The 25,680-nt window shown below is 46.9% G+C and overlaps 1 protein-coding gene across 3 annotated transcripts in view; it reads right to left on the minus strand.

Annotated features, from left to right (window-relative positions):
- The window catches only part of DIAPH2 (diaphanous related formin 2), a 1,301,891-nt gene that overhangs the window by 913,582 nt on the left and 362,629 nt on the right, over window positions 1–25,680 (minus strand). For all 3 annotated transcript variants that reach the window (XM_088475573.1, XM_088475574.1, XM_088475575.1), the window contains one exon: window positions 23,782–23,886. In XM_088475573.1, the coding sequence (XP_088331699.1) occupies window positions 23,782–23,886 (105 nt within the window). The remainder of the gene's footprint in view (window positions 1–23,781; window positions 23,887–25,680) is intronic.

A 25,680-nucleotide genomic window follows, 5' to 3' on the forward strand; every position in this document is an offset into this window, starting at 1 on the left:
CAATCTCGCCCAAACTTGAATCTTAATAAATATCACCCCTAGTGTCTATGGGACCCCATATGCAGCCGTTGTGCAATAAAATGCTAATGCTATAGCCAGCTGAAAATGTAATGAGACGCCCACAGGTGGCTTCGCAGATCCAAGCAACTGCGCACAACCACTCAGCAGTGGTCGCAGATCCTTTGGTAATCGACCATCTGAGTAACCTTATGGTCGTGCAGAAAGTCAAAAATGAAGTACAACGAAACTTGTGTGACAAAAAAGCCACAGCCGCTCACATCGGAGCCCTTTGTACATGGATTCAGACTCAATCGCACACAGAGGTACAAATGTCGCACATCAAATTAATCCATGCAAGCCAGCAATGTAGTTTTGTCGCACTCAGTTGTTTTATTTATGTGAATAGGGCACACATTTTTAGCGAGAGTGACTCAACATGGCCGAGCTGCCAGAAACCTGGCACGTCAAGAAGGACTATTTGGAGAGACTTCAGCAACAGTGTGTATGCATCTGTGGGCTGGGCCAGAGGGCAAGTTGGCATCGTTCCCTGGGCTGGTACAAGTTTTTTTGGTTTAGGACCACCTGGGCCATCCTGCAGTGTCAGGCTGACATATGATCAGCAGCCATTTGCACAGGATCCTCGCAGTAGTGGTCACAGGGATGCTGTCTGTACTGTGTGGTGGACACTGGGATGCTCTTTTTTGTGTGTGGTGGTCAAAAGGATATACTCCGTATTGGGTTGTGGTCACAGGAATGCTCTTTATATTGTGTGTCAGTCACTAGGATGCTCTCTAATTTGTGTTATATTCACTGTGATGCTCTCTGTATTGTGTGCCAGTTACTGGAATGTTCTCTGTATTATATTAGTCACCAGGATGCTCTCTATAGTGTGTGATCACAGGGATGCTTTCTCTACTGTGTGGTGGACATCGGGATGCGCTTTGTTGTGTGCAGTGGTCAAAAGGATATACTCTGTATTGGGCGGTGGTCACAGGAATGCTCTTTATATTGTGTGGCAGTCACTAGGATGCTCTATAATTTGTGTACTATTCACTGTGATGCTCTCTGTATTGTGTGTCAGCTACAAGAATGTTCTCTATTATATTAGTCATCGAGATGCTCTCTATATTGTGTGATCACAGGGATGCTTTCTGTATAGTGTCGAGGTCACAGATCTACTGACTTCTGTTCGAGTCAGATGGGGATGATACTGTAGGTGTTGTATTTGATAACAGTTCTTTAACATAATGGGTTTTTTTTTATATTTTATTGCCAATATATAGAGATTGGGATGGATAGCCTTGTGCACTAAGTGTGCGCTTGTGTAAAAAAGGTAAGTGCTGCTGCCACGAGTGGGGATACCTGTCCCCACTGGGGATACTAGAAAATTGGGATGTGTAGCTCTCAGACCCATTGCTAAGTGGTATTGTTTCAAATGATTGGGTGATGTGTAAAGAAAAATGAACCCAAAATGTTGATAATAGTTTACTGGTCTCAATAGATAGCAGCAGTAAATAGAATATTGGTGCTTGTACAGAGAAATGTAGCAATCATAGATGTGGGTTGGTTGGTATGATCAAATATTGTAATGTGCAAAATGACACAAGTGGGACAACCTCGGACATCCAGGATGCAGCAAAACAAATCAAAACAAGTCAATGTGGCAATGTCCAGTAACAATGTTAGTGCGGAAAGTGTTTGCCTTAAAGTGAAAGGTGGTAGTGGGTATTATCAGTACCCAGAATGGTCTATTCCGGTATTCAGAGAGTCCAATACGTGGTTAAGCAGAGTCTAATTTCCACCTAGTGTTGTAGACTTTTCAGAGCTAGGGGCGGTGTCCTGCTTACCTGTCTGGTCATCCTGGTTAGGCGTGGTCGGTGCCTGGATACTTGTGGATGTGTAGCAGAGAGTGGTGGGCAAGGGTGGCCTGGTGTGGTTAACCGTGTGACATCGATCTTGCACAATGGGGACCTTCAGGAGATGCTTCCTCAGGCAGTTCGAATGTAGACTGACCGTAGTGTATCGATCCTTCTGGTCTGCTACATCCAGGTACATTGCTGACACGGTGGTGATGAGGCACGATTCCCCAGTCCTGGGATTTTGCGGGTTGATTCCTGCTGGGTGTTTGTATAGGTGGTGTCCTGCGTTGATATCGGCTCAGTCCGGTGGGTAGCATGGCCCGCTGTGGGTGCGGGTGTTCGTGCTACTGTATCTGTGGTATAGTGTAGCGCTTGGTATGGAAGATGTGGATGCAACTTCAAAGCGTTTCTGCCCAGCGCGGGCCTTCCTCAGGGAGTATGAGTGGTGCGAGCCGGCCAAGAACTTTACTGTGTTCAGCCGGGAGAACACAGTCGCAGCAGCAGCAGGAGCCGGAGGGACGAGGGAGTCATTGAGCGAGCCGAGGAGGACCTGCCCAGCTGAAAGCAAGTAAGTGTAACCCACTATACCCCACCTGAGAGTGGCGTATAGCAACACCATAAAATTCCGAAAATACATAATTTTCGGCATTTGATGAATACCATAATTTCCATATCCCCATACTAAAGTACTAATGTATGGGGAGTGTGGAAATTAACGCCGGGGGACTTAACCAGGAGATATCAGTGATATCTCCTGTGTTAAGTGTGTTCATGAATACTAAAATAACGGTAATTAAGGAAAATGTCCTTAAAACCGTTATTTTAGTGTTGATGAATAGGCCCCCCAATCATTTTAAACAGTACCACTTAGCAATAGGTCTGAGCGCTACACATCCCAATTTTCTATTGGCAATATACAGTACAAGCACACTGACATTAAACAAGCCACATCAGCATGGCTTTCGTCAGGCATCTCTTCATTGTTACTGGGGCACTGATATAAGAGCCTGAGGGCCTGATTCAGAGCCGGACGCTCTGACAAGAGCGCTCGCTCTGAAGCAGAGCCCTCCTACCTAATAATGGAGCGGCCTCCTGGCCGCTCGCATAGCTGTGGGTGACCACCCACAGCTTATGCGAGCGGCCAAAAAGATGGTCGCGATGGTCAAGACCATCGCCACCATTGGGCTTGCGACGAGACCTTGCGGTAGGGTCTCGCTGCCGCAAGCCCAGGAGTGCTTTTGGCTCTATCAGAGCCAAAAGCACTCCCACTGACATCACTAGTGATGTCAGTGGGGCCGGCCCCAGACGGTAGGCGTTCCCATGGGAACGCCTCCGTCTGGGCAGCAACGCCCCCGGCACGGCCTCCAAAGGGGGCGTGCTGTCACTCACCATCGACAGCACGCCCCCTTTAGTGCGAGACCCATAGCGACAGCTTGGCTGTCGCTATGCGGGTCTCGCGTATGCGCACGACGGAGCTCCCTCCGTCGTGCGCATGCGCATTAGGTCACCATCGACCCGTTTGCGAGCGCTCAGCGCATGCGAGCGGGTCTGAATCAGGCCCTGAGTCTCTTTGTTGTGTTTGCCCCCATAAGGCCAAAAGTAGTCACCCCCCCCGCCACTATTCAGCATTGCTGTTGCTGTTTGAGCATCGGATTTCCTCTTTGCAGGGTGGAGGGCTCATGTAGTATATACTCCACATTGTGGTTAAAATAAATGTACTTTAATAATTTAGTCCCTCTGCTTTTTAAATAAAATGTGCTGAGTCTTTATCGAGAAAAACACATTTAGAGGCAGACCTAATTTCTTACAGAATTAAGCATAATGTTCTTTGCAAATTAGGTTCTACATACAGAAGACAAACAGTATTGTTTTATACAGGTGACCAGCATGAAAAATACATAGCAAAATATTTGACAAAAAGACCTCTACAATACTAATAATTCTTATTATTAGTAATAGTATTAGTATTATTAAGCAAGTTTTGCCAATGAAAGCAAAGCCCAACCTGCTCCATAAGAACATTGATTTTGGCATCCATCTACTTTTCCCAGTAACAGAAATAATGAAGGATGAGTGTTAGCTCTTGGGTACAGGGCCCTCTACTCCTTGTCTCATGTCTACACCTCTGTCATGCCAACAGTAAAGCATCCTGATACCATTCATGTGTGGGGTTGCTTCTCAGCCAAGGGAGTGGGCTCGCTCACAATTTTGCTTAAGAACACCAAGAGCAACATCCTCCAAGAGCAACTTCTCCCAACCATCCAAGAACAGTTTAGTGATGAATAATGCCTTTTCCAGCATGATGGAGCACCTTGCCATAAGGCAAAAGTGATCACTAAGTGGCTCGGGGAACAAAACATCGAAATATTGGGTCCATGGCCTGGAAACTCCCCTGACCTTAATCCCATTGACAACTTGTGGTCAATCCTCAAGAGTCGGGTGGACAAACACAAACCCACAAATTCTGACAAACTCCAAGCATTGATTAGGCAAAAATGGGCGGCCGTCAGTCAGTATGTGGCCCAGAAGTTGATTGACAGCGTGCCAGGGAGAATTGCAGAGGTCTTGAAAAAGAGGGGTCAACACTGCAAATATTGACACTCTGCATAAACATAATGTAATTCTCAATAAAAGCCTTTGACACTTATGAAATGCTGTAATGTTACTTCAGTATACCATAGTAACATCTGACACAAAAGTCTAAAAACACTGAAGCAGCAAACTTTGTGAATACCAACACTTGTGTCATTCTCAAAACTTTTGGCCATGGCTGTAGGTTAGGATTGGAGTATGCAAAGGCGTTATAAACAGGGCAACAAATTACTGCATATAATTCTGAGATGTGGCCTACCACCCTGTAATGTCCTCACAGAATATGGGGCAGCATGGGTAACGCGGCATGGCTTGGAACAATGTTGTCAGGACAGTCCCAATCAATAAAAAAAACCTAAAAATGGATGCAGCTTCGGCTAAAATGGGCCCTTTTTTGGGGATGAGGGTGGGGCTTTGGGGATTTGGCCAGTATAAATGTTGGATGGTATACATACAATGTAAGCTTTAGAATGTAAGCTCTTACGAGCAGGGCCCTCTACCCTCTTGTGCTTCTCCTTACTTTAGTTTCATCTACTACTTACTCCCCACTAGGGCACCTAACACCTGGTTGCTTTGCTTTGTTACTTATCTGGGTGTTATGGTCGCTAATGTAGCAATGTGTATTATCCATGTCCTGGTCCTGTATTGTACTGTAAGTCACTGGTCACCTATTACTGTGTAAGGCGCTGCGGAACACTTGTGGCACCATATAAATAAATGATAATAATACCATGCACATACTCAATACACGGAGCACTGTGAGACCTTTCCATGAAGGTGTAAGAATGAGCTCTCTCTCTCCCATCTCTAAAGTGTAAAAACGGGCCCTAACATTCTGTATATATGAAAAGGAGCAATAGGTTACAGTAAGATCCACACAGACGATTAAAATGCGGAATAACATGAGATACATCTGTATTGTAGTCCTTGTTCTACAGCAGTTGGGGAAAGTGTGCGTCTGGCTGTGAACACATCCTGCTGGAAGTTACAAGTGTTCTCAAAGTCACTAATTGTGTTCTGCAGACGTTGTACAGCCCTCAATCAGTCGCTGCCACTCCGCTGGATACCGCCTAATTACACGAATGTTTCTGGATACCAACATTTAAATTATTAGTGTGACAAATTACAGCATCAAAAACAAGTAAATGCTTCACGAAGAAGTAGGACATATTTATTATAGAGCAGTTCAGTTTTCCTGGAATACAAACATACCCAGGGCCGGTGCTACCACTATGCAAACTCAGGCATTTGCCTAAGAGCGCCGGCCCTGCAGGGCGGCAGTTTGGTCGGCACATAAGTGCTGTCCGCACTGCACTACTAGGAACAAACACAGCCGCCGGCAGCTGTGTGTTTTAGCAGACTCATCGGCTGCTGCGCCCACTGCTGGAGCTGGGTTTCCGGCTCCCGCAGTGGCTGATGGGAGAGACGTGATGACGTCTCTCCCATCATGCAGAGCGGGCCGGCCCGGGAGGATGCCGGACGGAGGAGCATGCCGGAGCGGGGATTAACGTAAGTGGAGGTTTTTTTTTTTTTCATGTGTGTGTGTGTCTCTAACTACTGCTGTGGTACTACTAGGGGCACTGATGGGGGTACTAATGGGGGTACTACTAGGGGCACTGTTGGGGGTACTACTAAGGGCACTGAAGGTGTACTGCGGGGGTAGAACTAGGGGCACTGATGGGGTACTCACAGGGGCACTGATGTGGGTACTACTAGGGGCTCTGATGGGGGTACTAATAGGGGCACTGTTGGGGGTACTAATAGGGGCACTGATGGGGGTACTACTAAGGGCACTGCTGGGAGGACTACTAGGGGCACTGCATAGAGGGGGATTACTACTAATAGTACTGTTGGGGGGACTGCTTCTATGGGCACTGCTGCGGAGGCTACTACTGGGGGCACTACATAGGGGGGATTACTGCTGGGGGCACTGCTGGGGGGGGCTAATACTAGGGGCACTGCTACAGGAGGCACTGCACTGGTGGGACCACTACTGGGGGCACTGCACAGGGAGGGATTACTGCTGGGGGGCTTACTACTGGGAGCACTGCTGGGGGGTAGACTACAACTGGGAGCACTGCATAGGGAGGGTTATTACTGGGGTCACTATATAAGGGGCACTGCATAGGTGTGGGACTACTACTGGGGGCACTGTATAAGGGGAACTATATTGGGGCACTGCATGGGGGGACAACTACTGGGGGCACTGCATAGGGGGGCCACTACTGGGGGCACTGTATAAGGGCTTCTGTAGCTATCAAGGGTGGGGGCAGGGGGGCGTAAGGCTGAAGAAATGCCTAGGGTGACAAGAAACCTTGCACCGGCCCTGAACATACACGAATGTAGGGGCTCAGAGTCAAATCGACTCGCAGTTCGGAATTGCTTTGGGGTTCCGAGTCAAACAGAGTCCCGACACGAGACCGTTATCAGTTCGAAACTCAGATTTAAAAACTGAACTCTGGTTTTGGATTGCATGTACACAGGTCCAAATGACATGATTTTAGCTGTTTTTATCGATTTAAAAAGAATCCAAAACACTTGAGGGTGGTTTTGCCAACATCTCTAATTCATATATGTACAGTGCATACTAAATTAGAAAGGACCTCAGCCCTAAAGGCCCCCACACACGGTGCGATGGCACCGTACAAAGAGACAGGGGATCCGGCGTCCGACATATCGGGCGGTCCGCACACACAGTGCGATTGGATGGGCGACCGCCCGATATGCCGGCTCCCCCCTCCCTCACCCACTCACTGGAAGCAGCTAAATGCTGTATTTACTTAGGCCAGTAAAGATCTGTATGGCGGCTTATTGTTTAGCATTGCTTCCTCACTGTGATGGGGTCATGGGTTCAACTCCCACCTGGGGCCAGTCTGTAAGGAGTTTGCATGTTCTCACTGCGTGTTTGCATGCAAGTCAGCCACCCTTTGCGAGACGCTGAGACACTTAAGGTGGAAGGTATCACACAGCTGTGGCCACAAGATTTGTAGGATGATAAAATGGAAATCGGTTATCTGACAGTCATACAGATGCTGCAGCAGGCTCTCTGAAGTGCAGCCGATTAGAGGAACGGTCCATTCTGAGATAAATTAGCCTAAAATACAACACAAATTTTAATAACCTCTAACTGTAGATTACACTGATCAGTTTGATGTGCAACATTTTTACATCTGTGTGCGAACGAGTCTGAATCTGTAAGAATACTACAATACAGTGGGTACAATGATTTATCGCGACAAGTTCCGTTTGTGCTTCATATGCGACTTTGTGTTTAAAACCTACTTCCTGCGCAGTTCAAATCACAGCCCAGCGTCTCGGGTACACTGTGAGAGGCGTTTCGCTGTTAGGACACATCTGTAATTGGTCACTCAGAATAGTAACCTGACAGATATCTAAAGGCCCCCATACATCAGCAACTGATTGTGGCAATTCTGCAATCGAATGAAAAAGGGAAAGATTTTTATACACAATTGATTGCAAATTGCACGATTGCTGCAATCAATCTCTGATGTATGGGGGCCTTTATTCACCAGGGGCCGGTCCCAACACTCTACTTACACCAGCTTTATACTGTACTTCTGACACAGCTCCCTCAGTTGCACTCACCGCACATAGGGTCTGATTCAGACACGCTCGTGAGCGCTGAGCACTCGCAAGCAGGTCGATGTTGTCCCAGTGCGCATGCGCACGAGGGAGCTGGCTCCGTCGTGCGCATGCGCGAGACCCGGATAGCGACGGCCAAGCCATCGCTATGGGTCTCGCTACAAAGGGGGCGTGCTGTCGATGGTGAGTGACAGCACACCCCCTTTGGTGGGCGTGGCTGGCCAGACGGAGGCGTTCCCATGGATAGAGCCGAAAGCACTCCAGGGCTTGCGGCAGACGAGACCCTACCACAAGGGTCTCGTCGCAAGCCCGATGGTCGCGATGGTCTTGACCATCGCGACCATCTTTTTTGCTGCTCGCTATAGCTGTGGGTGGTCACCCACATCTATGCGAGCGGCCAGGAGGCCGCTCAAAAAAAACAGAGGGGCGGCCCTGATTCAGAGCGAGCGCTCTGAATCAGGGCCATACACTGTTACACCATACATATATACAGACAGGCACACAAACACGCACACACAGGAGAACACAAATACACACAACACATAAATGCAGACTTAGGAACACCTAGATACAGACACATACATACAGAAACACACTGAAAAACATGCAGTCACACACAGACACACAAACACTACTAGGTAAAACAATACATTTGGGGTAGAGATACACTTTTTGACTTATTGGGGGAAAAAAATTACAGTTTAAGAAAATAAACTTATACTCTCCAAACATGAAACTTTGTATATATATATATATATATATATATATATATATATATATGTATTGGCAATAGAAGAACATAAAAGGTATTTGGGATGAGTGGAAACAGTCGTTTGCTGTTGTTGTTACGGAGACTCTTGCTAAACACCTGCGCTTAGCTTCAATTTGCAGAGCAACATTTGTACCCGAATTATACGCGTTCTGCCTACTGTAACCTCACATAGAGTTAGCAGATTTAGGCTTCCCAGATATAACAGGGCACATATAATGTTCTCCCATCTATATTGTATATTGAATAATGCTATCATATAAAGTGATATACAACAAAATAACACCCAGCAGAGCTTACAATCTGTTTCTGATGCCCGGTGGCGGTGCATAGGGAAATGCTGACACTGGGAACTGAACAGAACTCTCTGAATGTCATTATTAAACTGTCAGCGCCCTTCACCAGGGAGCTATATTTTCTAATGTACAGTATACCTATGCATATAGTAGAACATTTTATACTCTACAGAGGTGCCCTTACACATCTTTGCTGCAGTTGCATCAAAAAGCCCCTCTCAGCGTGCCAGGTCCTGTGAGACTCTGCTACATACTTGCCAACCCCCCCTCATTGTCAGGGAGACTCTCTGAAATAGTAGCAATCTCCCTGTCTCCCTGAAGAGGCTAGTAATCTCCCTTATTAAACAGATATATATATATACATTCAAATGGGATCATTGGTATCATTTCCCTGCATTGGTTATAAGGCACAATGGCCCTGATTCAGAGCCAGATGCTCTGACCAGAGCGCTCGCTCTGAATCAGGGCCCTCCTCCATTAAAATGGAGCATCCTCCTGGACGCTCGTATAGCTGTGGGTCACCACCCACAGCATATACGAGCGTGCAAAAAGATGGTCGCGATGGTCTTGACCATCGCGACCATCGGACTTGAGAGGGAAACCCTGCGGTCGGGTTTCCCAGCCACATGCCCTGGAGTGATTTTGGCTCTATCAGAGCAAAAATCACTCCCACTGACATCACTAGTGATGTCAGTGGGGCCGGCTTCAGACGGTAGGTGTTCCCATGGGAACGCCTCTGTCTGGCAGGCACGCCCACCAAAGGGGGCGTGCTGTCAATCAACATCGACAGCACGCCCCCTTTGGTGCGAGACCCCGAGCGATGGAAAGCCCGTCGCTCGCCGGGTCTCGCGCATGCGTATGACGGAGCTCCCTCCGTCGTGCGCATGCGCAGTGGGGAACATCGACCCACTTGCGAGCGTACTGCCGCTCGCGAGTGGGTATGAATGACCCCCAATGACCCCTATGGCTACATGTATTTTCTGTAGAGTATCAGTGCATTTACATCAACAAGTAGGTCTTACTAACTGCTCTTGGGCTCATCTACATTAGGATGTAAGTCAGCATTATAACACGCCCCTCAGATGTAGCAGGACACGCCCACTTTACCGCCGCGCTCATAGGTGCTGCTCTCACAATCTCCCTGACATGCTTTTTCAAAAATAGGTAAGTATGTTCTGCTAGCGCCAGATTTTTTTTTTAATGCTTCTAGGTCACAATGCAATACCACTAGGACGCACCAGCAGACTGCGTTGAGTAATCTGATAATGCGACACTTGTATATCTGTGTGCGACTGAGTCCCTGAATCTGTATAGTGGGCCTGATTCATTAAAAATCGCCACTACGATTAAGCACGCAGAAAGCCAATTGTTGGGTTCTGCACATGCATCGCAGGGTGCGTGCGCGAAGGTCTCACTGTGATCGGACAGCGATCGCAGTGACTACCCAGACCCATCGCAGAGGGATTCACAGGAAGTGACCATTTGGGGGTGGTGACAGGTCGACGAAACACAGACGTGGCAATGTGTTTGAACGCCGTTACAGGGGCGTGCATAAATTAAGCACTGCGATGCCATACGCATTTTGGGCTTTCACTGCGTGCGATGAGGTTAGCAATTCCTGAGTAAGGTCAGAGCTTGTGCAAGTGTGCGTGAGGCTGTGATGGTACTCACTGTTACCGATGGTTTCGCAGACTCGCAAAGTAATACGGATGTAAGTAAGGGTGAAGTGGGCGTCCTTCGGCTGCAACGGCATTGCGATTGCAAACATTAGCATATTTTCGCAGTGGGACTGCGTGCGTAATGGCAGCTGTGATGGCAATAGCGATCCCACCGTACATAGTGCTACAATGTAGCAGCCACAAATTTTTTAATTCCAAGTTCTGTTGTGCACCATATACACACTCATGAGCGCACAGATATACAAGTATCACATGTCAAAGACGCCCTACGCCAACAGAGTTACACGGAACCTGTCGGCTCACTCGCGTCAGGCAAGTAGCGCTTCTTGGCGTATTGAGGCTAGATGTATGAGGACACATCTGCACATGCGATATGATTATAGATATAAAGTACAGTTCCCCATTTCAGTTAGGTCAGTGATTCCCAACCTCGGTCTTCAAGGCACACTAACAGTCCTGGTTTTAGTGATATCCAGGCTTGAGCACAGATGGTTAAATCAAAATAACTGTGTACTAATTAAGTCACCTGTGCTCCAGTATGGCTATCCTTAAAACCTGGACTGTTAGTGTGCCTTGAGGACCGTGGCTGGGAACTCCTGAGTTAGGTCTTCTACATGGGCTGCATTGTTTTACCTTGTATCCTGTTTAGGACATTCTATGGGGGTCATTCAGACCCGCTCGTGAGCGGCAGTACGCTCGCAAGCGGGTCGATGTTCCCCCACTGCGCATGCGCACGACAGAGGGAGCTCCGTCGTGCGCATGCACGAGACCCGGCGAGCGACGGGCTCTCCATCGCTCCGGGTCTCGCACCAAAGGGGGCGTGCTGTCGATGTTGATTGACAGCACGCCCCCTTTGGTGGGCGTGCCTGCCAGACGGAGGCGTTCCCTTGGGAATGCCTACCGTCTCAAGCCGGCCCCACTGACATCACTAGTGATGTCAGTGGGAGTGATTTTGGCTCTGATAGAGCCAAAATCACTCCAGGGCTTGTGGCAGCGAGACCCTACTGCAGGGTCTCCATCACAAGCCCGATGGTCGTGATGGTCTTGTAACCCACAGATATGCGAGCGTCCATGAGGACGCTCCAAAAAAAGGTAGGAGGGCCCTGATTCAGAGCGAGCGCTCTGGTCAGAGCGTTCAGCTCTGAATCAGGCCCTATGTTAATATCCAGAGTTGTCAAATGCCCTAAGCCGAGTCTAAAGCAAGCAGCGTTTTGCATGGTCCTAGGTAATTGTTGCCCCATCACTTTCTCTGTATCGCACCCCAGTGCGAGTACTTCTGAGATAATCTGTGGGGGGAAGGGAGGCACATTTAATAAAGTAGTTAGAAAATTGACCCAACTGCAAACATCTGATGGAAGTCTTGACACAGCTGAAGACAAGGATCCGGGGGAAGAAACCCATCTATAATGTTTTGGGTAGAGCAGCACAGGACATGTCCCAAAGTTGGGAATGTGGTGTAAACTATACAAAGAGTGAGACGTACATTACAGTACTGTAGTATGGTGGTTTCTAGAGATGTCTCAGCAGTCTAGGAACAGTACAAATAGAGATGAGAAATTTTTCTTCCGCTTGTTTAAACCAGTATACTCTAAAAACATTACTAAGATGATATGAAAACATGGTTTGAGATTTTCTGCTGCCGAATGTTTAAAAGCTAGAATAAAATACGTCAGCATCAGGTGCTCACTGCTATTCAGGAGGCTGCAACATTGTTACAACAATGGAAACAGTGATTAAAACAGCCCTGGCTTCCTGCCAAGTTATAGTGCCTGCCTCTACCCTCTAGTGCTTCTCCTTACTATACCTTCATCTACTTCTTACGCTCTACCGGGGCACCTAACACTTGGTTGCTTTGCATTGTTGCTTATCTGGGTGTTATGGTCGTGAATGTAACAATGTATATTATCCATGTCCTGTAATGTATTGTACTGTACTGTAGGTCACTGTAAATCAATCTGTTTATGTACCTTGTAAGGCGCAGTGGGAAAACTTGTGGCGCCATATAAATAAAGGATAATAATAATAATAGTGACAGAGAAGGGAGAGCTGTCGTTTTTCAGAAGCTGTGACTGCTGATCTATTGCCATGACAGCTGCAGTCTCCAGCTCACAAGTAGATAGGTTAGAAAAATATTAATATATACTTCTCTCTTTTCCCTGAAGACAACAGAAAGCTGCTAACAGTAATTTGCACATGATCTTCTTAACATGTTATGATCTTTATAAATAGAGACTAATGGACCTCAATCACGTAAATGTAAGTTGTGGCCTTTTTCGGGCATCTCGGGTACTCACAGTGAAGCAAAATCTCTTGTATTGGGAGCATTTCAAATTTTTGCATAGATGCAAATTGCCTCCAACGCTAAGGACCTCATTCAGAGCCGCTCGCAAAATGTGAGTGCTCGCTCTGAATGAGGGCGGCTGCATCTCTAAAATGAGCCGGCCTCATGGCCGCTCGCTAAACTGTGGGTGACCACCCACAGCTTTAGCGAGCGGCCAGGTTGATGGTCGTGATGGTCAAGACCATGGCGACTATCGTGGCTTGCGACGAGACCCTTGCGGTAGGGTCTCTTCTCCCGCAAGCCCCAGTGAGCTTTCAGCTCTATTAGAGTGAGGTCAGTGGGGCCGCCCCCAAACGGCAGCCGTTCCGTCGGGAACGCATCCATTTGGCAAGCCACCCCTCTGCCCCGCCTATAAAAAATGGTGCAAGCTGTCGATCACCATCGACAGCCGCCCCTTTTTCTCTCTCGCTCCGGGGCTTGCGCACGCGCAGTGCAGCTGCTGCGTGTGCGCAGGGTCTCTACATCGTCCCGCTTGCAAGCGGGTCTGAATGAGACCCTAAGTGAGATCCTATATGGAGTATTGGATTCAAACATCCAACTGCGGGTACAAAGGATCTCATTCAGGGCGGGATGGACTGTACTAAACGGAAAATGCGGCCAAAAATAAGAAATGTCCGTTTTCAGAATTTGGCCTCTTTTTCCACATGTACCAAGCTTCAGGAGCTTTGACCCGGTGGGCAACGGCATCTTCAGATGGCCTTTGGGCTTCTTTTCATGTTCTGCACTGAAACAGATCCAATTGGATCCCTCCCAGCACCCACTGCGGTCCACGCGTACTTCTGCATATGTGCAGAAAGACGCCAGAGGGACTTCTCTATCGCAAAGAACACCTCTTATCAGGAGAGCTGTCTTTTGCGCATTTCTAGATAGATAACGGCGTTATTAACCCAGGTATGTACCCGATAAGTGGCAGGAAGTACCACATTGGCAACACGATTCTTAGCACATCCCGCCCTCAGAGATGAACATGTGCAGATGGTGTCCTGCGTTTTTGCACGCAGTGCCCCCTGAGCCACAGTCTGATGGACAGGTTATGGCCGATAGGGGGTGTGGTGGGGCTGTCCGCCTGTTTTCTGGGAGTGTCCAGGCCAGGGTCTTCCAACGCAGACTTCCTGGAAAATCTCCCCATCCTGCCTAGGGATGGCCACCGGAGGGGTGTCCATCGATGGTTACCATCAATGGGTCCATCGGTGGTTACCATTGATAGCACACAAACCATGTATGGTGAACCAACAATGGCCACCGCTGCAGTGGGGAACAGGGGTTGCTGGTCAATCAAAAAGGGGGTGAGGATTAGCAGCATCTGGGGGGCGGGGATAAGCTCCGTCCCATCCAGGAAAAAAAAATTGTCTCCTACTTGTATATCGATGGCAAAGAACCATTGGCTCTCTGTCATCGATGGTAAAACTATCCAACATCGGCAATAACCCATCAATGATTTCGTCTCATTGATGGTCGCTGGCCATACCTAATCCTGCCCACTTCACTAGGAAGTGGGCGGGATGCGGGAGAAGTGCCTACTCTTCCTGAGACTCCCGGCATGTAGGTAACAAATTCCATCTCTGTATCAGGCCTGAAGTTCCCGCTTGCACCTCCTCTGCATTCCCGAATACCTGCCCTGCTGTCCCAACATAGAACTGTCCAGCAATTACTGCAAGGAACAGATTACTGCAGCTCAAAAAGACATATTTCACTTTCTTCAAGTCAAACTAAATATAAAGCTCATAGGCTCTCCAACGAGAGTCCTCCGCACAGTGGGGTGTTGTGCCCGGTTAAATTAAGGTAAGAGATGAAGTAAATGACAAACAGGGAGTTGGTTATGGAAATAGATCATCACAGCTCATGAAAAATAGAAAATAATCTCCTGTACGTGGTATAAAATCACAGTCACCATGAAATGAGGTGATTGCAGCTTTAGGACTGTATGGCGTTTCCTGCGCCTGCTTCTGTCATAACAAAAATAAAGCGAATGTCACTTCCCAGAAAGAGGACTGAAAATGTATTTCTAGTTGATAGTGGAGTGCGCTACTGCTCCAGGAAGTCTTCATTCCTTGATCCAAGATGGCCACCAAGGTAGTCTGCAGGGAGTCTTGGTTTCCATCGCCGGGGGCTGGTACTATGACCCCCACCAGAGCACCTTCGTCAACTGTCAGTAGAAGGTCAGTACAGTGCATGTGCGGCGCCATCTTGTTTAGTATAAGAGTGACACAGTGGTAGACAAACGTCTCCAACTTGGCTTCATTAGGGATCTGAGTTACCAACCGGTATTACCGTTGTTCCGGCATCCTGCGCCGATATCCGCATCCAATATACACTCACCGGCTGGTGAGGTGCATCAAACCCAGCACAGACGGTGTAATGGTTAGCTTTATTGCCTAACAGCAGTGAGGTCGTGGGTTCGATACCCACTATGGCCATAACTGTGTGGAGTTTGTATATTCTCCCTGTGCTTGCGTGGGTTTCCTCCGGGTACTCCGGTTTCCTCCCACGCTCCAAAAATATACTGGTAGGTTAATTGGCTCCCAACAAAATTACCCCTAGTGTGTGAGTATGTGGTAGGGAATATAGGGCCTGATTCAGACCCGGTCGCAAGCGCTGAGGGGTGGCTGCCCAAACAGAGGCGTTCCCACGGAAGTCATGAGAGAGTCAGGAGTTAAGAAATTACCTTTAAAGTTATCCCAGAATTTAGCTGAAAATTTTACCATGGGTGGCAAATTTGCTTTATTGGGTTCAGTGGTCGAATTGGAAATGTATTAGTGGTGGTGTGAAAAAAAAAAAAGCAAATTAATGGAATTTGAGAGTTTATCAAAGTAGGAATAGTGGCAGGATGGCATACATAGTATGCCGGCCTATTTCGGGCATGTGTGGGTCTTACACAGACTCCACAGGTGTGACAAGTTAGACATAGGAAGAAAGTCAGATCCTATGTCTAGGCATGGGATTCAGAGGCTACAATGTATCTCATGTGAGCTGCTAAATAATCAGATCTATTTTATAAGCAGCCTAATTTCTGTCTCACAGTTCAGTTGTGCAGTAGAGACCTGCAGGGAGGATCCGCCCCTTCCATCCCAGCGCTCACTAGCTGTCCGCTAGAGCCCCTCCCCACACACGTGCTCCTGGTCCCCCAACAAGGGGAGGAAGACAGATGAAAGAAACAAGGGGGCTAAGATGATAGAGGGAGAGGAAGGGAGACAGAGATTGATAAAAGAAACAGGGGGTGTGGGGGGAAGGAACAGAGACAGATGGGTGAGTGTGGGGGGTCAGAGTTGGAAAGGTGGCGGAAGACACTTGGTAGCTATCGGAGCTGGTGCCCCCCCAAAACACCCACCCACTGCCCCACCCCCCAACCACAATACCCACCAGGGCCCCACCCACAGAACATTTAGGGATGGGGCTGGAGTGACACAGAGGGGATGAGGCTTATATTATGGTGACCACATTAGCTAGTGAGTATTGGGTCAAAAAATACTAGTTTGGGATATTTTATATTCACATTTAGCTAAGCAGGTTCTTGTTTTTTTTTGGAAACGCAGTGAAATGTTATTTGGGGTCAGCTGTTCCAAAATAAACCGCACAAAAGATATTTGAATGTCGCTGAATAGAGTAAGAGGAACAGTAAAAGTTTTTGGTGGTAAACACAGATGCCTTTAATGTGCATATATGTAGACACCTTTTAGCTATACACTTTAACATAGGATATAAATGATTCAACACAAGAAAAAACATTTGCAGATGGAGCGAGTGTATTAGAGACAAACAGTGTTACATAGTACAGGTTGGCAAGGGGAATATGTGCCACACTGTGCCAGATTGCAGGAGCCCACTCACATACAGAATGCACAAGAGGCATGCAAAGTGTTTTTGGCATTTCTCGAAAATAACCTCACTACATTAAATTAATTAAACATGACTAAATATTGTACATAGCATTTGGTTTGATAGTACATACAAAAGTGGTAAGAAAGAAGCCATATACAATTACCAATAGATGTTTCCACATAGTCTATGAGACAAAACTGCCCCTCTAATGCGCTAGTAGGTGACCACCCCCTGCACTAACCAATCAGCAGTCTGTATATATAAAGCATTCCTATTTACTAGGACACTGGGAAACCAATTGCAAAAAAGCTCTTGCCTTTCCATTGCAGTGATTCAAGATAGGGACGCACCACCCTCTTAGGCAGCTGTTACAATGTGTCAGCTAACAAACGCATCACTACTGTCAGGTACAGTATTCAGAACAGTGACTGATTAGTAAATAAAGGAAAGGGTATGTAATACCAGTAGTCGGGATGACTCCTGTCAAAATACCGACAGCAGCATCCCGATGGTTGGTGTCTCGACAGGGGTCGGGTAAGTATACTTACCCTCCCCCCCTTCTCTCCTAACCCTCCCTTATTGTGGTCCAACCCTAGCCCTCCCTCTTAGTGCCTAAACCTGGTATGCAGTAGGGAAGCCGGCAGACCTAATCCCGACAGCCGGCTTCCCGACCGCTTTATCCCGGCGTGGGTTAAATGACAGGCGTCTAAATGTAGACGCCTGTCAATTTACCAACGCCGGGAGACCGGCGCCCAGCATCCCGATCGAAGGGACGCCAGGTGCCGAGCGCAGACAGCCGCAGGGGGGGGGAGGGTTAGGTTCAGGGTTCCCAGGGGGGACTTAGGGTTAGGCATCCCCCCGGGAGGTTAGGGTTAGGCTAGGGGGAGGGAGCGTTAGGGTTAGGCACCCCCGGGGGGGACTTAGGGTTAGGCGGTGGGGTAGGGGGGGTTAGGTTTAGGCACTGGGGGGGAAGGTTAGGGTTAGGCACCCCTAAGGGAGGGTTAGGGTTAGGGGGTAGAATAGGTTAGTGAATACTTACCTGGGACGATCAGGATTTTCATCCTTGTCGGGCATGGGCCCGGTGGTAAATCATACCGATTTCCTAAACCTAAGTCTACTCTCCCCTTCATGCCTAACCCTAAACCCCCGCTTAGTGGTGCCTAACCCTCCCCCCTAGGGGTGCCTAACCCTAACCTCACACCCCCAAAACCTAACGCTAACCCCACTAAGTTACCTAAACCTAACCCTCCCCCCGCGGCTAAGACCTGCGGCACCCCGGCTTACCTTTGTTTGGGCACGTGTCCTCCTGGATTCTGGCATCAGGATTAAGATAGGCGTTGAAATACCGACGCCTATCTTAAGTCTCTTGTCGGGACTCCAGTGTTGGGATTGAGACCGCCGGTCTCATAACTACATCCCGTAAATAAATACTGTTGGTTTGAGAAGTATTAGTATAAAGTTGGCTTTATTTGTTGTTGCTGCATAATAAATTAAACATTTTCATTTACAATATATATATATATATATATATATTGTAAATGATCAGTACAAACGTCCACACTCTACGCAATGGTGTCCTCTAAAATCCAGACTTTTTTCCTTTTCTGTTACGATGTACTGCTGCTTAATCCCAGTCCTCCTTATGCTAGAGGAAGGTATACACAGAACAGTCATCTGTCTACTTCCAGAGGCAGTGCGGAGTGCGGCTGGGCGCTGAGTACGGAAGATTACGGCTAAGTTTACAGACCTACCAGATCATACTTGAAACGTCTTATGCTGGGCATACACAGCAAGATAAAATGTCTGTCAGACCGACAGACGTTTTATCTGGCCAGCTGCCAGCCGCAGATGTCCGCGGCATACACTGTGAGAGAAATCTCACAGTGTATAGCCCGACATCTGCGCTCCGCCCCCAGGGGAGGAGACATTTCCTGAAGGAACACGGGAAATGTCTGTCTGTTACCGGGTAAATATCGCATCGGACGGGCATGCTGGACAATCCAGCATGCCCGACCGAGCAATATTTAACCCTCAGTCGCCCCCCCCACGCTACAATTATCTCGGCGATCCGCCGATATCGGGCGGATCGTCCCGATAATTGCAGCGTGTATGGCCAGCATAACTTTGATGTATGTGAGCAGATTTTATTAAACATTGGTTCTTTACTATTCTCATGTTTGCGCTTTCCCTCTGTGATTGCATATTATACAATATAATATAATATATATATATATATATGCGCACACATACACAAACAGTATATACTGTATATATAAAAACACACACATTATATTATTTGTTGTGTATGTGAGGAGACCTACTTGGGTCATACCATTAGTGCAGGCCTGGACAACCTGTGGATTTCCAGCTGTTGCGAAACTACAAGTCCCAGCATGTCTTGCCACAGATTTGCTATTGGGTAATGATAAAACTCTGGCAAGGCATGCTGGGACTTGTAGTTTCACAACAGCTGGAGAGCCACAGGTTGGCCAGGCCTCCATTAGTGCATATGATCTGGTCCATCTTCACCCTGACGGCAGATGTTTGCTGATCAGAAGGTAACTCCCAAACCTTTTTTTTTTTCTTAAACCAAAATAAAGGCGCAGGGACTATGATGCGAAATGTCTGCTTAATCACAGCATAGCGTAGAGGGAGAGACGCGTGTTAAGCTCTCTGAGGGAGTTGTACTCTGTCCTGTCTGCTGCTGTTACCCGCTGCTCCTAATCTATGTCTTGACAAAGGCCCCTGTGAGGGTCGAAACGTCGACTTATGGTCTTTGACTTCTATCTATAAAAATCACAATACATGGATTTGGCGAGTGCCCTCTGTGCTATATATTAGCCACTTGGAATACACACACACACTATGGACATGAGCAGGCACTTCAGGTAACACAGGTAGGCCCCCAATGCAAGAAGGCCCCCTCACAAGGATGCGGGTGCGTCGCGATCTAGGTGTCTAACCCGTTGGGAGTTATTGTACGGTATGCGTTAAATGAAAGTTGATGATAAAACGGAGATAGAGGTAGCAGTGCACCTTCCTACAAGCTCACACTGATGTACTAGGTTAGGCCACTTATTATTCCGCATAATGATTCCCAGAAAGACTAAACATTCAGCTATAACTGCGTAACCACAATTCTTAAGACTATCCCACATCCTTTTCTATATCAGCTCATAAGACGTCTCTAACTGAAGCGCAACATAACATATGGAACAGTCCAGGAACATACTGGCAGGGGGGAAAAGATATTTAAATTTATGAAAATAAAAAATTTGAAGCTGTTTATCTGTAAATATGGAAAAAAAATAAAACCACACATGGATTCGGTGTCTGTTGTAGGCTGATAGCCATTTGCTTTAAAGCATTTTTACAAGCTCGTGTTACAAACCTCCGATGGCGTGTACATATTTCTAGGTTCATGGCTCCAGTGTGTCCCGGGCAGCCTCTCATTAAGTACTAATGCATTCAGGATTATTGTAATGTGATTTAGAAAGCAACTTTCTGATTGTTCACAAGTTCTTTAGGGTTTCTATTACAAATAAGAAACTTGATTAAAGGCGCTACTCAATAGCCTGCCAACCTGAGTCGTTTCTTAATCGTCTCTCTCCTGAAAGGTCAAAGCACAATTAACCGGATTAGCCATGCGGGCTTGGAAGCGCAGACCTGTCCGGAGTGAAAGTTGGGAGGCTCTTTTATACTGGGGTCTGACACGGACTGCCTCCTCTGATAGGCGCGCAGCTGTTCAGAAGAGGCTCGCCCTTTGTTGCAGCAGTCTGCTCCGCTCCGGAGGCATGTATGGGCGATGTGATTATGTCACGCTCCAAACAGGAGGCGGAGCTCAACTTGTGACTGAACCTGCAGCCACGAGGAGGACACGGTCGCAGATGCCGGAGTATATGTGGCACAGACAGTCGCAACAGGATAAGAGCTGTGGTTTTTTCATTTATTTATTTTTTTCATTTTATATGGGACATGTAGGGGGGTGGGGGGGGGGCTTTAGTGGCCTGTGGAGTAGGAGGAGTGTGGGGGAAGGTGGCTGGACTGGAGTGGCCCGGGGAGAGAGGGGGGGGCTGGAGTGGCACATGAGGGTCTGCTGTTGTGACACAGGGGGCTGCTGGAGTGACACATGGGAGGTTGCTGGAGTGACCCAGAGGAGCTGGATTGTATTAAGTGAATCAGGGCTTTTTTTATGTATTTTATGTGGATGTGACTTTCAGTGTATTTTATGTGTATGTGGCTTTTTCAGTGTATTATTTGTGTATGTGGCTGTTTCAGTATATTTTATGTGGATGTGGCTTTTTCAGTGTATTATTTGTGTATGTGGCTTTTTCAGTGTATTATTTGTGTATGTGGCTTTTTCAGTGTATTATTTGTGTATGTGGCTTTTTCAGTATATTGTGGATCTGGCTTGTTTTAGTATGCTATGTGGATCTGTTTTTTTTCAATGGTTTTTTATATTGGTTTGGCTTTTTCTTTCCCTTTAATGGTTATCTCCACTGTAATTGTGTCCATGCGGTTGTACATGCTCCTACAATCATCATACCAAGGGCTTTGCCTAGCTGACCACACCCCTTTTTGCATGTGCGCCTTCACCGTGCGCATGATCTCTGCTCTTTGACATACCTACAGATATTTTTGGACTCTTTGCTTTTGACGGCCACCCCTGCACTAAGGCTTCAAAGCGCTCGTCCCCACTCAGCCCAGATTTTGGTCTAACCCGCACCTTTTAGGTTATTAGACCTAACATATGGCAGTCGTCTTCCTTTTCTGTTCATTTGCACTTGGTTGTACAGTAATGTCTTTGTGCCTCTTACACAATGTGCAGTACTATGGAATATGTTGGTGCTTAGATTATACAGCTTACTAATAATAATACTACTACTAATACAATAGAGTTTGAAAAAGTGGCAACTAAACATATATTCTGATTGGTTCATTTTGATCCTGATTAAGGACACTAAAATGCCATTGGTTGGGGAAGCACATAAGTAATGGTGGAGGTTTAGATTCGGAACGTGCGTTTCAGGGTTCCAGCGATGGTCATATTTCAAATTACCCCAAACTGTGACTGTTATGTTGGATTGCCTGAAGGGAATCTTATTTATGAGGGACACCCAGATGAATGTATGTAACACACGTGGAGGTGTAGTGGGCTACTTTGCCTGGAAGTAACTACAGATGTGTCCTGCTACATGTTTGCTGCATATGCAGCGAATCGCACGAGGCGTGTGTCTGCAAGCGGAAATGCGCACTGCGTTTGCATGATGCAATCGCAGTGCGCGACATAGCGTACGCTGCTGTGGGTAATCGCATGGTGCTCACATTTGTAGCACGATCGGCAAATATGTAGCAGCAGGACACATCTGTATATTGGTCCTACAGCAGCGCATGCATTCAGAGAACCATGAGCAATTGTTTCAGGCAGGCAGGAAAGAGCAGGAGGACTGGACTGATTTTTGTAGGGGCACAATGTGGCTATTTATGGTGAGTGGTCCATCAACTAAAGTTCATCAACCACCAAGCAGAATACATATATAATATATAAAAGTCTCCCAGTCACACTGCACAGACTTCTCTAGCAATCCCAATACAGGAGATACAGCCCTAAGCCACATTCAAAAGAGCCTTCCACCAATCACAAGGTGTGACACAAATCCAAAAGGCATACTGTACAGAGCCCTCCACCAATCACAACACATTAAATACATTCCTATGCCACACTACACAGACTCTTCCACCAATCACAATACAGGAGATACGTTCCTGAACCACACTCAGCAGACCCTCCCACCAATCACAATATGTGACCCAAATCCAAAGCCAACCTGTATAGAGCCCTCCACCAATCACAATACAGGAGATACGTTCCTGAGCCACACTCAGCAGACCAATCACAATATGTGACACAAATCCAAAGCCAACCTGTACCAATCACAATACATGATGTACAATGCAAGCCACGCTCAACAAACCCTTCCACCAATCACAATACAGGAGATACAACCCCAGCCACACTGCACAGATCCCTCCTCCAATCCCAATACAGGAGATACAACCCCAGCCACACTGCACAGACCCCTCCACCAATCACAATACAGAAGGTACAGCCCAAGCCGCCCCCAAGAGAACCCGCCAGCAATCACACTACAGTACTGTAGATACTTACCCAGGCTCATGCTGTAGCTTTAGACAAACTTTCCATCTTACATTTCCCTAGGCCTATTGCAGTTAATGTAACTTGCTCCTACAAAGTCCCAGGTCATAACATGAGAGGTGGACAGAGAATAAAACCTCCTCTTCCTTGCTACACCAGGGGTTATCCTCTCCTTCCACTGAGAATATTGGAGGTAATCAAGGACTTGTTCCTATCCTTCCTATACCCAGCTCAGGAAAGTATTAATAAATGCCATTATATGGCTGTCATCCTTTCCTTTGGGTACTTGTCCAAATACCCTCAATACAGCAGAGTACCATCCTCAAGTACCAGTCAGTAACTTCCCATAGCAGGTGGCTGGTCTCTTAATAATGGTGGGCATCAAGCTCGCCACTCCAGTATAGCTACAGCTTTAATCCATTGTTAGTAAAGAGCATCATCCAAACAATTGCAATAAATGTTATTATAACCCACATCAGACCTAACATACGTAGTATTCCAATCCTATAACCACTTTTAGAAATCACTTGGGTATAGCAATGGGCGAGTCTTTTAGCAGTAAATGGTTAAAATAAAATCCTCCCAAATTTCACTTGTTTGACTTTATTTCACACACGACTGTATGTTGAATTTTCCCAACATAAAGACTACATTTAGCTTTATTACCTGTGTCCGAAGCTGCTGGATTTCCGTCTCCAGCTCTTTGATTTTCTCCTCTCGTTTCTGAAGCTCGGCCTGCGCCTCCTGTCTTGCTGTGAATTCTTCATCGTACTGCAAAGATCAGAGCAGAGAGTCATCATTTCCAATAGACTCCCGGCCGAACGTTCAAGGAAAGCTTTAAATGTGCCACTTTGAAAAGGTCTGAAGAATAAGACCACGGAATAAGCAAAGCACTCGCCAAAATAAATTACTCTCTTTCTCTCTCGTTACTCTCATTAAAGAAGTGTGCTGTATACATGAATGCAGTTAATTGAGAATGTTTTCAACAAACAAGCTCCTGGCTCTGCCACCAATGAATTGTAATAGAAGACGACCCCCCCCCCCCACCATGAACACAAACTGGTGGATAAGCAAATGCTTTGTTCTAGGACAGAATAATTTTTGCTCGTTATAAGACAACCTAGTTTTCGGAGAACCACTGTTATCAGTTACATTAACATTGCACTAAAACCTGTGGAAATAGCTTTACTAACATAACCCCACCCTCTAGTCAGACGCTTGGGGGAATACTACCATTTATTTTACACACCACCTTATAGCCTCTTCTAACCTTAGCCATCGTATGCCAAGCCTAAATCACCCAGAAAACAGCAAACGGTTTGGAATTCATGATCTTTCAGACAAACAGTGCTCCCTGTCCTCCCAAAATATGAAGCCTCTACCAAGGGCACCTGTCTGGCCTTCACTTCACTCCTGTACCCATCTGTAGAGTAGTCCAATAACGTGCGGTGAGGTCAATGGCTGGGGAGGCACACATGGAGATGGGTCTGAGTGCTGGGAGCCGGTCTCACCCCCTACTCACTGTAACTCTCCGCTCAGTACACTAAGCTTCAGTGTCCATTAATTCTCCTACCAACATCACTGTCTCTTCTCTTGCTGCTGCTGATTGAGCTCCGATCTCTAAACACTGCAGTGCACTTCCTGGTCACATGACACATCCAGGTGTCCATCAGTGCTCAAGGCACACCTCTATTAGTTCTCTTTCTGTGCAGCTTCCTGCCCATGGTGTGGACCCGCCCCCAGCTTTACAAGCAGTGTCTGACTCTACAGAAGCGAGGCTGAGCTGTTGCTGCCTCATCTCTCATCTCCCTGCAGTCACAGGGAGCTCCACAAAGCTGGTTAGTGTTCACTATAAAATTGATTACAGTTAATAAACAAGATGTTTAGAAGTTCTAAATATCTTCTTTGTATTATTTATTCTAATAATTTTATAACAAATCTCAGGAGTCTGACAGGGGAGGCTCTGTCTACCCTGACTGCACATTCCTGGAGTAGTCATGCCCTTGGTTGAAGTGTCCTGCTTCAGCAAAGGTAATTCAGAATGGATATCGGCATATTTAGCCCTTTGTCTAAATGTGACCCAGCCGCCTACTGAGAGCTCCTCATCATCCATGACCCCACCCCCTTCTGCGCTGGCCCCACCCTCTCTCCGCCATGACAGTTGCTCATTAAGATCATATTTAACAACTTATTGCAAGATGTAACAAACCTTCGAGAAAGGTAAAGTGGAGACATTGCCCATATTAGCCACCAATCAGCTGCTAATTGTCAATTTATAGACTGTGCTAGAGAAATGATAGCAAGAAGCGGATTGGTTGCTATTGGCCAATTACTGCACTTTATATCTGTCTCTGAAAGGTTTGATGCATATCCGTCTCTGTGTGGTAAGCTATGACATGGTGTTAAACTATGCACTTATCAGACATTTACAGGAGAAATGAGAACCTCATATAGATGCCGCTCTTCGTTTTACACTTAATATGTCGCCTCAGTTGGAAGCTATTTTGGCATCTGGGGTTACACTAATTGCCTGAAAATAGCTTTTGAAGTGTCATGGAAAGTATA

This window comes from Taudactylus pleione, unplaced genomic scaffold (genome assembly GCF_031769625.1).
Source record: "Taudactylus pleione unplaced genomic scaffold, aTauple2 ptg000174l, whole genome shotgun sequence".
Classification (NCBI taxonomy): domain Eukaryota; kingdom Metazoa; phylum Chordata; class Amphibia; order Anura; family Myobatrachidae; genus Taudactylus; species Taudactylus pleione.